The sequence below is a fragment of the Eriocheir sinensis genome, chromosome 52, assembly GCF_024679095.1.
Source record: "Eriocheir sinensis breed Jianghai 21 chromosome 52, ASM2467909v1, whole genome shotgun sequence".
NCBI lineage: Eukaryota > Metazoa > Arthropoda > Malacostraca > Decapoda > Varunidae > Eriocheir > Eriocheir sinensis.
In genome coordinates this window covers 9,070,347-9,087,542 of record NC_066560.1, presented here as the reverse complement: position 1 = coordinate 9,087,542, position 17,196 = coordinate 9,070,347, and the positions used below count along the sequence as shown (strand labels likewise).

Sequence of the window (17,196 nt, the reverse complement as noted above, 5' to 3'; positions counted from 1 at the left end):
GTAGCTCTTATTGTTGTTATTGTTAGAAAACATAACATAATAATGATAACAGAGGTAAATATAAATATAACAATCTTGGCCAATAATAATTATAATACCAGTGTTGCTAATATAAAAGTATAGTATCAAAAATCATAATAATAATGTGAACAACAAATAATAATAATGACTAAGTGGGGTAATTATCGCGCCACACGCTTCATAACAACCCCGAGAGTGAGTCAGAACGAGGACGCGACGCTGAGTTAAGAGTAAACCAGCCACACAGCCCTCGCCAGCAGGGCCTTGTTCTGTGGCCAGCGTGGGCGTGTTGACGGAGGCGTGGCGTGGGCTGGCGATCAGGTGTGGCCGTGCTAGAGGAGGTGAAATGGCTTACCACATGAGGGGGGGAAAAAGGTTGACATATTTACTGCATTGGTGTGGGCGTGGGTGTGTTGGTGTGGGTGGGCGTGGGTGTATTGCTGTGGGTAGGTGTGAGTGTGTTGTGTGTTGAGGACATGTTTTTGTGGCCCGATTATATTGATCTTGAAGCATTGATGACATTAATTTACCGTTTGCATGCTCAGCGGGCAGGTAAGAGAGAGAGAGAGAGAGAGAGAGAGAGAGAGAGAGAGAGAGAGAGAGAGAGAGAGAGAGAGAGAGAGAGAGAGAGAGAGAGAGAGAGAGAGAGAGAGAGAGGAAACGAGCATAAACCATGGTATTATAAGCATGTCAATTCCAGTATATATAAAAAAGAGGAAAGGAAAATCATCAACTTCATTTTATTCCTTAGTTTTGGACACATTTCCCTCTGTTCCTTCCTCCCTCCCTTCATTCATTAATTCATTCATTATCTATCTATCTATGTATCTAAGGTATATTCACCCTATCTCTATATCCACAAATTTTATACATCCACCTTATCTTCTATTTCAGTATTTTTCTTTATGCATCTATTCATTCATTCATTCATTCCCTCCTTCCTTCCTTCGTGCATTCATTCTTCCATTTCTTCCTTTTATCGTTTCTTGCATTTTCTACATTTCAACATCTTCACTCGTGTCCAATCCACTCATCACAGGTATACCAGGTGTGTCACGTCAGCTAAACAGGTAAAGGTGTCACCGTGGAGCAGGTCACCTTGTAATTAGTGATTCTACCTGTAATCGTGCGTTGAGAAGCAAGGTGCATGAAGAGTCGAGTTTACGAATATTAGTTGTACCGCAATGTTCGCAAGTGCGGTAATAATACTAGTGGTGGTGATGAGAAGAATGGTGTTGATGCTGGTGGTGGTGGTGATGATTTTATGTGGTGAGGTGTTGGTGATGAGAATGGTGGCGGAAAGTAGAACAAAATAGTGGCATTGCGTGAAATTGATGAGAGAGAGAGAGAGAGAGAGAGAGAGAGAGAGAGAGAGAGAGTATAACAGACTGGTGTTCTTCGTCACCTGGCCACCGGCGTCACCTTCGAGGCGTGGCGACGTGTTTACCTGTGTGTGTGTGTGTGTGTGTGTGTGTGTGTGTGTGTGTGTGTGTGTGTGTGTGTGTGTGTGTGTGTTGTCTTATCTCAACTTTTATTATTATTATTATTATTATTATTATTATTATTATTATTATTATTGTTATTATTATTATTATTATTATTATTATTATTATTATTATTATTATTATTATTATTATTGTTATCATTCATATTATCATTATTATCATCATCCTTAATAGTAGAAGTAGTAGCGGTAATAGTATAGATGTAGTAGTGCTTCGGAAGTTTCTGCGCACACACACACACACACACACACACACACACACACACACACACACACACACACACACACACACACACACACACACACACACACTCATGTTATTTTTTATTTAAAATTAAAATTATCTCTTCACATTAGTCTTTCTGCCTGTTTAACCAAATATGTGTCTACAAATCTATCTCTTCCTATCTATATGTATGTCAATCTATCTATTTATTTATATTTAGCTTGCTCGCTATTATCTATATTAATTTATCTATCTATCTATCTATCCATATTCACAATATCTTTATATTCACATTTTTACATATCCCCCTTACCGACCTATTTCAATATTTTTATCTTTGTATATCTATTGCCTACTTATCTATTTATTTATCAAGCTCGTAATTTATCTCTGTTTATCTGTCTATCTATCTATATCCATTGCCTCATCATTTACAATAGGTATATAAGTACATACGTTCATATATTAGCCTGAATGTTTATGTATGCATTTATGTATGTATATTTGTGTATGTATGTATGTATGTATTTATGTTTGCATGTATATATGTATTGATGTATGTATGGTTATTTGTATGTGTGCGTGTATGTATGTATGTATGTATGTATGTATGTATGAAATGTGTATGTTTGAATGGATACAGGCCTTATTTTAACCCATCTGTCTGCTTATCGTTGTTTTTCCTCACATTGCTTTATCTCTCTCTCTCTCTTTCTCTCTCTCTCTCTCTCTCTCTCTCTCTCTCTCTCTCTCTCTCTCTCTCTCTCTCTCTCTCTCTCTCTACATGTATATGCGTGTGTTTGTCTGTCTGTATGTGCGTCTATGCATGTATGTATGTGTGCGAGTCTGTGTGTCGTCATTATTCACGTTTAACATTTTAGATCAGCTCATTACCATTATTTATTTGGTATACATGTGTTGAATAAGCTTTTACCCGAAAATGATAGATAAAAATCCGTAGTGTTTCAAATGTTAAAGTGCTGGAGAGAAAGTATGTGGATCTAAAACCGCTGACTTTCCCTCCGCCACAAAAATATACGACGCTAAAAGAGTCGCCGCCTTTGGACGGACGCAAACAAAATCCTGATGACCGAGTGGCGCCCTAAGTCTCCGTCTGCGGCGGGCACGGCGATGCGTTCTGCGGGGAGTCGGCGGCAGTGGCGGCGGGGAGAGTGTGGCAGACCTTGACGGCGGGGAAGAGACGGGAAGATGAAGCGAGGAGATGAGGGGAGGCGAAGAGGTGAACGAGGAGGAGGAGGAGGAGGAATAAAGCGATAAATTTTAAAGTGTCTTGTCTTCCGTGGGAGCACCGCGCCCTGGAGTCACAGATCCTCACCTCTAGCGGCGTGGCTGGCGGCTTCTTGCGTTACTTTTTCATGCGTTCATCTTCACCCAAATACCAGGGCGGGGCGAGGCGGGGCGGGGCGGGAGGGAGGCGGCGGCGGGGACGGAGAACGGGCTGAGCAACGAGCAAGCCCCGCGCTCCCCGCCGCCCACCAACTCTACGGGCGGCGGGAGTACTAAGTGATGGCCGCCCCGCTGAGCCTGGCGGGGGACCTAACAGTGAAGGAAGCACGGGAGGCAGCGTAAAGGGAAGGAGGATTAAGTAAGGGTAGTAGTTGATGCCTCTTAGTGATTCTGCGTTATGAAGACTAAATAAGATTGAAGTTACGTTATGTGGTGACCAAGAGGGAAGCATAGGAGGGAGCGCAAAGGGGACGAGAGTTAAAGAAAGGGAGTAATTATTGATATTTCTCGGCGGGTTAGCGTTATGAAGACTAAATAAGATTGAAGTTACGTTATGTATAGTGACCAAGAGGGAAGCATAGGAGGGAGCGCAAAAGGGAGGATGTTTAAAGAAGGGGAGTATTTGATGTTCCTCGGCGACTTTGCGTTATGAAGAGTTGTAAAAAGGCTGAATTATACCGTTATGAACTAGACAGCGAAGAGAGACGTTATAGGAGGTATGACAAAGAAGGGAAAGTACCGAGTAAGGGTAAAACTTATGCTCTTTGTAATTGAACATAGAGGAAGGTTGTAAATGATAACAGTTTACGATAAATATGCGCTCCGAGGTACCTGAAGAAGGAAGTGCAAAGGTGTTATATATCGTACGAAGGATTTAGTTGACGTGAATCTTTAAACCGTGGATGTAAAAAAAAAACATTAGAAGTTAAATAAATCTGTGTTGAGTGTTGACCTGAAGACGAAAGAGAGACATAGGAGATACAAAAAAGGTAAAAAAAAATTGTGGAAGGTAAAAATACAAGGAAATAATTCCCCTTGATAATTTACACGTTATGGAAAGTTGCTTCAGAAGATACTTAGAGAGTGAACCTGCTTTGCGTGGTGACCTGTGAAACGAGAAGAGGCGAGAGAAGGACTGCAAAAAGGATAGAAATTAAGAAAAGGGTAAAACTTGACACCTCTTTGTGAAAAATTGCACATATTATCTAAAAATTAAAAAATGACACTAAATTTGACCTCATAAGCGGTATAAACATTAAAAGACGGCACTGAGAAAAGGGTAAAACTTAACGCCTCTTAGTGAAAAGTTGCACATATTAGCTAAAAATTAAAAAATGACAGTAAATTTGACTTCATAAGCGGTATAAATATTAAAAGACGGCACTGAGAAAAGGTAAAACTTGACACCTCTTAGTGAAAAGTTGCACATATTAGCTAACGATTAAAAAAAATACACTAAATCTGCCTTCATAAATTGTCTAAATAGTAAAAGAGGGCACACAAGGAAAGGGGAAGAGGAATAGGATAGAGGAGGGTAGCAATCCATGTCTTCTAGTGACAAAAGAATGCGAAAAGTATTAAATAAAAAGCAATATAGTGAATTTAGATTACGAACACATCAGAAAACCAAAATAGATCACAGGGGATCCTTCTATAAGAGGAATGGACTCGAGGGATGGCGTAACCCGATCACTCTTACTCAATACATACATTTGGATAAGTTGCAGATGAAGGTAAAATACTAAATCTTGAACTTGATATCGCGGGGTGACGGAGGCGGTGAAGGAGGGAGGGAGGAGACGGAGGAGGAGGAGGAGGAGGAGGAGGAGGAACGATCACCAGTTAAGGGTTTAAAGAGGTCAGGGCTCAGGGCTGCTTAGTGACTTCAAATGAGGAATGGGTCGCGTGAGAGAGACGGTAAAACAGTAAATCTTGAACTTGATATCGCGGGGTGACGGAGGCGGTGAAGAAGGGAGGAGAAGGAGGAGGTGGAGGAGGAGGAACGGTCACCAGTAAAGGGCTTAAAGAGGTCAGGGCTCAGGGCTGCTTGGTGACTTTAAATGAAGAATGGGTCGCGTTGAGAGGCAGTTACGCAGCGAGTCGTAACCGATCGTAACAGACAGCGGTAAGGAGGGGCAGCATGATAGACGCGCAGAGGAATATTAGCCCGTGACAGACCGTAAGAGGGTTGCACTGCAGTCAGGCGGCGATAAAGGTTAAAGCTGAATGCTACTTGCCGACTGAAGAATGGCGGCGGTGATAGGGAAAAAGAATGTGAATAAGTAGACGAAATATAGTAAGAAGGATGTGAATAGCTGAGCGAAATAGCAAAAAGGATGTGGATAGTTACGCGAAATAGTAAGTAAGATGTGAATAGCTTTAAATGATGTGAATAGTTAAGCGAAATAGTAAGAAGGATGTGGATAGCTTAGCGAAATAGGAAAAAGAATGTGAAATGCTAAGCGGAATAGTAAAAAGAATGTGAATAGTTAAGCGGAATAGTAAAAAGGACATGAATAGCTTGGCGAAATAGTAAAAATAGCATAGTATCGGAAATTAAAATACCAGAAGAAGGAACATAGAGGGAAATAGATCAAGCAAGAATGCAAAATACAGATGGTTACAAAAATATTTCAAGAGGAAACCAAATGTAGCAAAAGTCTATATTTGTTAAAAGCGATAGAAATACAAAGAAGCGAAAATACCACAAGGAACGTAGACTGAATTAGATTTCCCGTGAACACAAAATGAAAGTAGTTACATAAATATTTCAAGAGGAAACCAAATGTAGCAAAACTCTATATGTGTTACAAGCGATAGAAACACAAAGAAGCGAAAATAACAGATGAAGGAACGTAGAGTAAATGAGATTAACCCAGAATACAAAACGAAAGCAGTTACAAAAATATTTAAAGTTGGAAGTAAATTTAGTTTAACTATATATTTGTTACAAGCGATGGAAATATTAAGAAGCGAAAATAACAGATGAAGAAACGTAGAGTGAATTAGATTAACCATGAATACAAAATGAAAGTAGTTACATAAATATTTCAAGAGGGAAACAAATGTAGCAGGACTTTATATTTGTTAAAAGCGATAGAAATATAAAGAAGCGAAAATAACAGATGAAGGAACGTAGAGTGAGTGAGATTAACCATGAATACAAAATGAAAGTAGTAACATAAATATTTCAAGAGGGAAACAAGTGTAGCAAAACTTTATTATTTGTTACAAGCGGTGGAAATACAAAGAAGCGAAAGTATATCAGTAGGGCCGAGCGAGAATTAAATTTACCCAGAATGCAAAACGAAAGTAGTTAGTTATAAAGATATTTTCAAGCGTGAAGGAAAATCGGTGTGACTTTATGTTTGTTACAAGCGATAGAAATATGCGAGGGAAAATGGAAAACGCATTCTCAAACCACGCATTCTTACCTTCTTCATTTTAGCTCAGACTGTAAAAAAACTCTCCGCCTTCCGTAAAATCATTAATATCGTCTAGGTTAAGTGAGCAAGAATAAAATAAAATAAAAAGAAAATTCAAAGCGACTCATCTCAAACAATTAACGAAAATAACCTCGACGGGCGAGTAAAAAAAGAAAAGAAAAAAAAAGGAGGGAACGCGGTGAAAATAAACTCGCTCGTAACTCCGCCCGAGTCACGAAAGAGGAAGAGGAAGAGGAAGGAGACGCAGAAGCCAAGACGGAAAATAACTGAAGAAGAAAAGGAGGCAAATGGGAAGCGAGGCATAAATTATGTAAGACAAGAAATGGAGGCAAGAATGGCTCGTTGAGAGAGAGAGAGAGAGAGAGAGAGAGAGAGAGAGAGAGAGAGAGAGAGAGAGAGCTGATCGGCCGTGGAGACTAGAACGTTTGCAATCAATAAATAGCCATCACGAGGAGGAGGAGGAGGAGGAGGAAGAGGAAGAGGAAGAGGAGTACCGTAGCAGTAGCAGGAAAACTAAAGAGTATTCAAATCTAGAGGAAAAAGAGGAGGATAAAGATGACTTAAAGAGGAAAAAGCAAAGGAGAAAGGGGTGTCCTGTTGATCCTGGCGGAGGTAACATCGGAGGGCTCACGCGACGGGCTGAAGGCGGCGTCGAGGGAGGTAATAGATGTCGGCCGCTCCAAGACTCTCGAGGACAAGTGGAAGGAGTGGAGCGACGGATGGGTGGAAGTCGCCGCCGATCGATTATACTGCAGCGGCTCTCCTCCTCTCCTTCCTCGTCCTCCTCCTCCTCCTCCTGTTCATAAAGTCGCGTTATCCAGCGTTTATTTATGGTAGACTTGGCCCTGATTCGCCCCTAACGCCGTATGTGTCTCTTTCCTTCGCCGGGGAAATGGAAACGATTTAATAGATAACTTGTGTTGCAGAGGAGGCGAAGGAAGGAGATACGGACGGCGCTTCTTTTTTTCTTTCCTCGTCCGTGAGCTGCAGCAAAGTTCCGCACAAATGCAAGACTAATGTTTACAAGGGAGAGAGAGGAAGACGGGGAAAGAGAGAAGGGGGAAAAAAGAACTTCCTATCACTGCTGCAATTTCCCAGAGCTGAGTTTCTTGCCTGACGGAGGGGGAGGAGGAGGAGGGGGGAGGGAGGAACAGGCGGGCCGTGGAGTGTGTTATTGTTTTTGCCGCGTCGGGGTCGAGATGTCCCTTGATGCATGGGTCGGGGCTCCGGGTCCTCCTGTTCGGGGCAGTCTTGAGGCCGTGACGGGGAAAAACTGCATTACAAGTGTGGGCGGGGCGGGGCGGGCCGAGGAGTGCATGGCCGCGGCGGTGTGGGGAGCCCGCTGACGGGGCGTGAGGAAGTGTGGTGGTGGCGGCTGGTGGTGCTCGTGGCGGCGGCGGAGGCGGCGGCGACGACGGCGACGGTGGGCGGAGTTTGTGTTTGTTGTTGGTGGCGGTGACGACAGACGCGGCCTGGCGGAGCGGCGGTCGTGGGGGCAGTCCTGGCTCGTCCTCGGTGTGGGTGTGGCGTGAGGGCGGCAGCGTGGGCGTGTTCCAGCATCGTGCCAGGGCGGGGTTATCCAGGGTGCCGGGCTGGAAGCTGAGTGCCAGTGGCTGGAGTGTCACGCCAGCGGAGGAGGCGGCAGTGTGGCAGTGTGGCAGTGGTCACCTCGCGCCCGACCGCAGGAGTCGTCCCACTGGCCACTGTGTTCAGCCTGGCCTGCTCCCCGCTCAGCATCTCGACTCAGCCCGCACCACCACCACCACCACCGGCCGGCCGTCCAGCAGGCACAGGCCCGCCTCTGCCTGGCCGGGCCGCCCGCCGACACACGCCGCTCATGGTTTATAATGCACAATTTATATAGCGAAAATATCCATAATAATTTGGCCGCAAAAAAGAGTTTCAAGTCTATATTTGGGTTCTTCAAGAGCAACTCACATGTAAGCCCGGAATGCAGAGGGCGGAGCCTGCGGGAAGTGGGCGGGCGTGGGGCGGAGCGTGATTGGCCGGTGGGCGGGTCGAGGGCGAGGCGCTGTGCGTGGCTCCTCCCCCGGCGTAGGTGCGCAGTGCCCAGGGGCGGTGCTCGTGACAGCTCATTCATTTGTGGCGGCGGCCGGCGTGATTGACAGCAGTTGGGGTCCAGTGACAGGCGGACACGCACGCCGCTCCGCTCTCAGTCGCCTCATGTCGATTGACGTGTTGACGCGCGGTGCAGGTACGGCGCGGTGCTAGACGGTGCAGTGCGGTGCGCGGGTGGGCGTGTAGTGACTGTTGCGGCGCGACATTGTGGTGGTGTACCGAGTGAAGCAAGCACAGTACTCTTGGGTGACATGGCTCAGCCTGCCAGGGTAAGTTGTGCCCCGCCGCCCCGCTCCTGCTGAGGCCACTCACTAGTCGGTCTGTGGGCGGCGGCGGCCAGTGTGTGTAGCAGCGTCCAGTCGGTCAGCCTGGCGGCCTCTCCGCCCGCGACCACCAGTGTTTTATTGTGATAAAAAAGTGATCATGAGGAAAATGCGTGTGTGTGGAGTGTTTTAGGCAGGTGTGTAACGAGGTTCTCCCGCAGTACGACGACGCGCTGGGGCACTACGGCGGCGGCGGCACGAACATGGAGACCGTAGCCAACATGTACGGCGACCCTCACCGCAGCGCGGCGGCGGCGGCGGCCCTACAGCCGTCCCTCATAAACCACATGAACCACGTGGGCGGGGCCGCCCACAATGCAGCCATGTACGCCCATACACAAGCCCCAAACCATGTGGCGGCGAATCATGTGATGGGCTCCGTTCCCGACGTGCACAAACGCGACAAAGACCTCATATACGGGTAAGTAGCCCGGCCAGCTGCGGCCAAACCTGTTTGTTGCCTCACTTTCTCCCGCTCTCCTTCATAACTCACCGGCCTCTCACTCTCGGCCGCCTTCCGCGCCCAGTCCGTGTGCAGGGCGGCAGGCAGCACCTGCGGGCGAGGCGAGGCGGGCTGTGGGCGGCGGTGAGCAGGTAACCCGTGTGGCGGTGGCGGCGCCGCTCTCCGCTGCCCGTCACCTGCTCCCCGCCGCCCGCCGCCCACTGCCACCCTAGCAGGCGCTGCCTCACGCCCGCACGCCCGACACACTGTCTCTGCGACCACCACGCCAGTTCACGCACGCAGGCGTTACAACAAAACTCATGACAATAAAACAATAAATGCCTAACCTGCCCTGCCCGCGCCCCGGCGCCTCCACCCCGGGCAGGGCGGCGTGATGGAATGTATGTATTTGTGGAACGTGTCACTGCTTTCCTGGCCGTGCTCTCGGGGCTCTGTCTTCCTCCGAACGCTGTAATAATAACAATAGAGTCAAGTAATAAAAATCAACTTTAACTTAAAAAGTTCGTGGCTTGCCAGCCCGGCAGCGGCAGCAGTGCGGTGCGCGCCCGGCGGCCAGCCAGCCCGCCCGTCTGACTCTCAACGCTCCGCCGCCACAAAATATTTACATTAATATCTAGTGTCACTCCGGGCGGCTCGAGAAGAGACCCTCACACGGCGGCCTCTCCAGCACGTGAAGGCCCCGGGGGAGAAAGGGGGAGGGAGAGAGAGGAGGGAAGGACAGAGAGAGGAGGGAGGAAAGGAACCAACACGCCAGACTTAAAAGTTTGTCGGGAGTTTATGAAATTAGCGAAGTGGAGTGAACCGCCGCCTGGCGAGGCTCTTAATACTGTACAGCCGCTGCGAAGCCTCTTGAGGAGAAGTCATTGAAGAAGATAAATTTGTGTTCAAACATTAAGAATTTTATCAAGTCCGCATCGCTTCATGTCGGCCAGTGTTGTAATATTAAATAAACGGTATATTAAAAATGGTGACGTTAAAAAAAATGTTTTAATAGGTATTTCCTTCAGTTAAAACATTGAACGTGTGCGTTTGACTCAAGGCGACGCCGCGGCAGAGTTCCCGCGCTGGTCCTGGGAAAGTTTTAAAATATTAATAAACTCCCTCGGATTCTCAAGGCAAAAGGTTATGACGAGAGTGGCGGCGTTAGGAGGGAGGGAGAGAGCGGAGGAAGGAGTGCGTGAAGGAGTGTCGTGCTGGTGATAACAGTGCATTATAAAAAGTGCAGGAAAACTATAAATAAAAATAAAACAGCGCGCAGATATTATTTCCGAAGTGTGAGTGTCGGCCGTGCTCCCAGTCCGCACGCACGATTCCAATTAGTACTCAGATCACGGAGGCTGGAAAAAGGAAACATGAGCTGAGGCAGTTTAAGAAAATATCTCAGATCACGGAGAGAGATAAAACAAACAACTCAGGAAAATTTGAAGTCAGTCAGAATGTGAAAAAAAAAATAGATATTATACCAAAAACTAATAATTCTTATCAATCTATAATTTGAGGAGGTTGAACTTTTTATACGGCAGCTTCGTTTCTCAGAGAATGTAATAGTTATTCTGATGTATAAGTATTAATTAGATATATGTCTATACGAACTTAACGAATTTAGCGAACTTATTAAAATCAGAGTGAGGAAGGTGAGTGCGGATAAAGTATAGAAACTCACGGTGACCTCAAACTTAACTCACTCACTCATACAAACTTACTGAATTTAGCGAACTGATCATATTAATACATTGTGAGGAAGGTGTGTATACAGGTAAACTAAGGAAATACACTACGACCTCACTCATTAATTTCCTCGGTATATCAAATAAATAAAAATAACGGTTACTCAATACAGCGAACTTATCAGATTCACTGTCAGTAAAATGTGCGTACAGGTGAAGCAAGGAAACACTCAGCGATCTCACTCACTCCCCTCCACTCCCCTCTTCGATATACCAAAGTCGTGTTTTTTCCACCTAAATAAAAATAACGGTTACTTAATACAGCGAACTTATCTTATTCACTGTCAGTAAAATGTGCGTACAGGTGAAGCAAGGAAACACTCAGCGATCTCACTCACTCCCCTCTACTCCCCTCTTCGATATACCAAAGTCGTGTTTTTCCACCTAAATAAAAATAACGGTTACTTAATACAGCAAACTTATATTCACTGTTAGTAAGATGTCGATATACCAAAGTCGTGTTTTTTCCACCTAAATAATAATAACGGTTACTCAATACAGCGAACTTATCATATTCACTGTGAGGAAGGTGTGCGTACAGGTTAAACAAGGAAACACTCAGCGGCCTCACTCACTCCCCTCTTCGATATACCAAAGGCGTGTTTTTCCACCTAAATAATAATAACGGTTACTCAATACAGCGAACTTATCATATTCACTGTGAGGATGAACTAAAGAAACACTCAGCGGCCTCAGTCACTCCTCTCCCCTCCCCTCTTCGATATACCAAAGTCGTGTTTTTCCACCTAAATGACAACAGAAGTGACTCGTGTGTGCTAAGTCTCCTCGCCGCCTCGCCCGCCCCACCACCCGCCTGTTAGAGTATTTATATCCGGCGTAATAATAAGTTGTCGCTATCCCGGAGACTTATTATCATGATCATCTCCGGAATAACAGTTATTAAGCATATGAAAAAGGTTATTATCCGCCTTGTCTCTACGCAAGTCACTGTGCTGGGGGCGGGGGGGATTATGTTCCTGTGGGATTTACGGATTAAACGGAGGAGTTGTAAAAATTATCGTAGATCCCAGTGAGCGCCGTTGAGTGATAAAATATGAGAAATAAACAAAAGCGTGGAGTGGGGTTGAGAAAGTGAACTCTGCAAACAATGGATTCAAAGGGTTGTTGAATCTCTTCTTCTGGGAACGAATGAACGGCTTAATTAAAAGAGAGAGAGAAAGGGAAGCACGGAAAAATAAAAAAATAAATAAAAAAGAAGAGGAAGTCGAAAGGAAAAATATATAGTGTGAATTAAAATGAAACTAAAAATATGTGAAAAAAAGTGTTAGTATTTATTTATTATTTATTTATTTATTTAGCGAATTTGTCACAAGTGGCTCCGCGTCGTGAGTAATCCTTCTTAAGAGTCGTGAACACGTGATTAGGAAGGGAAGGGATGAATATTTATATGTATGAATGTGTGTGTGTGTGTGTGTGTGTGTGTGTGTGTTGTATGCGGCGAGTCATGGCTAAAATCCGTGATAAGTAGTTGTGTAAGTGTGTGTGTGTGTGTGTGTGTGTGTGTGTGTGTGTGTGTGTGTGTGTGCCTAATCCTATATCACACACTTTCTCATTCTGCATCTTCAACATTCACATTCTCTCTCTCTCTCTCTCTCTCTCTCTCTCTCTCTCTCTCTCTCTCTCTCTCTCTCTCTCTCTCTCTCTCTCTCTCTCTGTCTCTCTCTCCCCTAGCCGTATACAATCACTCAGCCTCCTCACTTCCCATCCATAAAAACTTATTCTCATCATACTACTCTCTTCGCAGTCTTCTCCCTCAAAGCCACAGTTAACTGGCGAATTTCATAGCGGAAGGAAGGAAGGAAGGAAGAAGGGGAGAGACGGAGGGAGGGAGAGAGAGAGAGAGAGAGAGGGAGAGATGCAAGTCGATTGTGTTCTGTTTCCTGTGATACCTCTCGCACAAAACCTTCCCGTAAGTGGAGTTTCAGAGCGCGCATTTGTAGAATTTAAACAACAAATACATATATATACACACACTTTATTTTTTTTACGCTCTAACTCTTATACTCGCTCTCACTCTCTCCTTCCCTCCCTCCCTCTCTCTCTCTCTCTCTCTCAGTGTTCGTGTTAAAAAAATAAAGTTTTATGATTAAAGTCTTGCGCTCTGAACTGCTATTTATTGTGTCCGTCTTCTTAACGGTGGTTGGTTCCTCGTTTTGCTCGTTTAGTCTCTTGTTATTTTTATATTTGCTGGATCTTGAGTGGCGTGCGTTAGGGGAGGAGAGGAGAGGCGGCGCTGCGGCGAAGACGAGAGTTATATCCAAGAGAGAGGGAGAGAGAGGAGAGAGAGAGAGAGGCATCAGGTAACGGAGAGGAGGGAGAGAAACGAGAGGGAGGGCGAGATAGGGTTTAGGAGGCGCCGAGGAAGAGGATAGATGGAAAGAGGAGGAGTGTGAGGTCTTGTGGCATGTTATCGGAGTATAGGTCTGGCGGTGAGCCCCTCGTATCTCCGTTATCGCCTCGGCTACGTGTGAGGGAAGCGTGTGATCGCCTCCTCGCCGCTGGAAGCCTCGCTGGGCCCGCGCCGAACACATGAAGGGACCCGCTGAACACAGACACACGCATATCTATACACACCTTACGAAGTACTCACGGAACCTCACCTAAGCGCCCTACACGCTGTTAACGCAGAGTATCAAAAGCTTGTAGTAGAGGTAGTAGTCACAGTGGTAGTAGTGGAGATAGTAAAGTGATGAAAATTGTTAGGAGAATCTTACCTCTCACCTCACCTGGAAGCCATACACGCCGTTAACGCATAGTATCACGAGCTTACCTTTAGTACAGGTAGCCGTTGAGATGAAAAGGAAAGTATCGTGAGCATCTCCCACCTCACCTGACCTCACCTGTACGCTGTAGCTACGCGCCGTTAACACAGCATCACCGGGTTACCTTTTGTAGTGGAGATGAAGGGGAAAGCGTCACGACCATCTCCCATCACCTGACCTGAACTTACCTGTAGCTACACCCAGGTAAATAAACGCAGAAATAGATGAGGTGCAGGTGGAGATGAAGAGCAGGTCGTCATGAGTGTTTTTGTTTAGCAGCTTTCCCAGTCGAAGTTTTATTTTTTTCTATTTGATTCGTGGTCGCTGTAATCGGCACCAGCGGATTAGGATGGCCCGGCGACGCACTATATCAGGCTCTGGGGATTAGTCTTGGCCCCGCCGCCGCAGTCCCTCGTAGCGCAGCGTCCCAGTGTAGATAATAAGATTGCCGACGATTGCAGTAACCCCGGGATTAGCAGACGGCGAGTAGGGCGGGCCGGAGTGTGTGTGTGTGTGTGTGTGTGTGTGTGTGTGTGCGATCAACTGCCACTATCAAGCCGGTCGTGTAATTTATCCATGTTTTCTTCTATTTATTTGCCTGTTTCCTTATCTTAAAAGGGAGGTTTTCTTCGCTCCTTCCCAACTTGTCGTGAATGAGAAAATTGTGGTTGTCTTGTGATACTCTCGAGTAATACCATTATTTATTTTTGTTTATGGACTCAGGATTTATTTGCTCCTCATCTTCCAGTTTTCCTCCCTTTGATGTTTGTTGTGGTGTGTGTGTGTGTGTGTGTGTGTGTGTGTGTGTGTGTGTGTGTGTGTTAATTCGCTATATTTCCGTGTGTGTCGGGGCAGTGATAACAGTGTTTTCCCGTGATTTAGAAGCCACACAAGTTTCGTCTTCGTGTTTACTGCGTTTCCTATCGTCATTACCGCTCTCATTGTGTGTTATTTGTTATTACTGATGATATTTACGATGACGGACAAGTTGGTCGCTTTCGGTATTGCCTCTCGTGATGTCGTCGATTCCTCTCCGATTCCTTCCGACTCTACCTTACAACATAAATCCCCTTCGTTATTTATCCCGAAGTAGAAAAAAAAATAATAAAAAAACCCTTACATATAATTTACAACTATCTCCGGAAGCAAACGCACCCCGAAAACAAAACCCAGAATTTGTTGTTTTAGTGACAAACCCGAAGCGACAGTAAAAGATAAACTAGAAAGGAGGAGAATTATCATCTGCTCACACGAGAAAATATTAGTATTACTTCCGAGCTTGCTGATAAAACACACGGGCGTTTAGCGGGACTGTGAGACACCTTTGAACGAGCTTATGTGTGTGTGTGTGTGTGTGTGTGTGTGTGTGTGTGTGTGTGTGTGTGTGTTACATGGGTGCGGGGGCCAAAACTATCACCACTAAAAGTACCTTCATCACTATCACCACCATCGTCATCACCTTTTTCTTCAGCTAATTCTCATCCTCGTCCTGGTATGTTTGTTTCTAGCACCAATAACACCATCATCTCCACTATCACCACCATCGCTATTGCCTTTCCCGCCTTCACCTAATTTTCATCATCGTCCTCCTCGTCCTCGTCCTCGCTTCGCCTGCTTGTTTGTCTCTTTGTCGGCGGCGAAGTTGGTCTTTTGCGGTGCCTGGACAATGGCGGACTCAGCGCCGCCGCCACACACCCCTACGACCACCCGCGCTTCCCGCCGCCCCTCTCTCTCTCTCTTTCTCTCTACCTGCCCGTTGCCGCCGCCGCCGCCGCTACAGCCACCTCCACCACCACCACCCGCCGCTACCGCCACCTCCACCGCTTGAAATGGGTGTAGGTGTAGTGGGTGTGCATGGGTGTTGGGCGGTGTGAGTGTGCATGGGTGTTGGGCGGCGGTGTGGGTGGGTGTCGTGACCGTCGCTCGCCCGCCCGAGTTTACCGCGGTTTAAGTTTTGTAGCATTTCCTCTCCGCCCGCCCGCCCGCCGCTGCTCGTAGTACTACACACACACACACACACACACACACACACACACACGGGCAGTTTTATCCATCGCTTACATTTTGGGTCTAAGGTAAAAAAAAAAATATCATGCTCTAATTCTCGATATCATTTGGAAGCGATAACTTGAAACCCGCTTTGTTATTTTCATCTACTTTGAAGGAAGAAACTATAAGGGAGAGGAGGAGGAAGAAGACGGCGATGGTGGAGGAGGAGAGGAGAAGGAAGAGGGAAGAAAAGTGGAATAGGAGTGGAGGTGGAGGAGACCAGCGGTGTTAGTTTCTTCCCTCTCTCTCACTCTCTCTCTCTGTCGCGTCTCCCGTCTCAAGGTTCTGGAGGCAAACTGCATCCGGGAAACAGTGCTATTAAGGTTGTCTCGAAGGACTGTGGCCCATAAATATATTATTGTCACTGGAGGAACGGCGAGGGCGAGGCGGCGGCGGCGGGAGGAGCGGGAAGAAGAGGAGGAAGAGTAAAAGTAGATAGAAGCAGACGAAGTAGTGTGAGTAGCAAAATAGAGGAAGAGGGAAAAGAGGGGGAAGAAGAGGAGTAGAAGTATATAGAAGCAGACGAGGAGTGTTAGCAGTAAAAATAGGGAAGAAGAGGAGTTATTAGGTGAGGGAGAAAGGAGGAGGAGGAGGAAGAGTGGAAATAAATAGAAGCAGACGAGGAGGGATAGTAACAAAAATAGTAAGAAGATATACTAGATGAAAGGAAAGAAGGATTAGGAGGAGGAGGATTTTCATACAGCGCCTAAAATGAGACCAAAAAAAATACTTAGAACATTTTAAGAAAGAGAAAGAGTAAGGAGGAGAGGCAGAATGAGGGAGAAGTAAATAGATAGGGGCAGAGTAGCAGCATAGTAGTAGTAGGAAGAGGAGGAGGAGGAGGGGATGCAAGCGGGAGGAGGAGGAGGGTAGGACGTAAAATTTGTGTGGGCATAAATATTTTGTTTTTGTGCTTGGTTGGTATATATCTCTCCTGCATGGGAGTATCTCATCGCGGGTAACAGGTCTCCAAAGCCTCTCCTCCTACCGTGTATTGTGCTAATTATTCCGCGGGTCAAGAGGCCGGGGAATGGAGGAGGAAGAGGCGGTGGAGGATGAGGATGAGGATGAGCGGGAGGCGGTGGTGGAAGAGGCGAAGTCGTGGTGGAGGTGGTAGGCAGCGGAGGGCGAGGTGCTTGTTGTGGTGGTGGTGGTGGAGGTGTTCTCGCGGCGGCCTTGGTGTTGGTATGGCTAGTGGTGGTGGTAGTGGTGGTGGTGGTGGTGGAGAAGGGTCATTTCAGCTTATTTATAGACCGTGATAAATGAATGCCGGAGTGCAGTCCCGGGCGTGTTAAAACCATAGATTCCGGGACTCTCTTGGATTAGC

General features: G+C 46.2%; 2 protein-coding genes across 8 annotated transcripts in view; one reads left to right on the top strand and one right to left on the bottom strand.

The window, feature by feature from the left end:
- LOC126982839 (optomotor-blind protein-like) overlaps positions 1–8,182 on the bottom strand; it is a 30,522-nt gene extending 22,340 nt beyond the window's left edge. The window contains exons 1-2 of the mRNA XM_050835112.1: positions 8,114–8,182; positions 7,859–8,058 (exon numbers count right to left, since the gene is read on the bottom strand). Coding sequence (XP_050691069.1) covers positions 7,859–8,058; positions 8,114–8,182 — 269 coding nt within the window. The remainder of the gene's footprint in view (positions 1–7,858; positions 8,059–8,113) is intronic.
- The window catches only part of LOC126983032 (homeobox protein homothorax-like), a 289,790-nt gene that overhangs the window by 27,757 nt on the left and 244,837 nt on the right, over positions 1–17,196 (top strand). For 6 of the 7 annotated variants that reach the window (XR_007735485.1, XM_050835459.1, XM_050835463.1 and 3 more), the window contains exons 1-2: positions 8,104–8,793; positions 9,009–9,268. Coding sequence is in view for 6 of the 7 variants with exons in the window: in XM_050835459.1 (XP_050691416.1) it covers positions 8,776–8,793; positions 9,009–9,268 (278 nt within the window). In the remaining variant the exon portion in view is untranslated. Of the gene's footprint in view, positions 1–8,103; positions 8,794–9,008; positions 9,269–17,196 lie in introns of those variants that run through there. The other variant, XM_050835464.1, reaches the window with a different exon arrangement.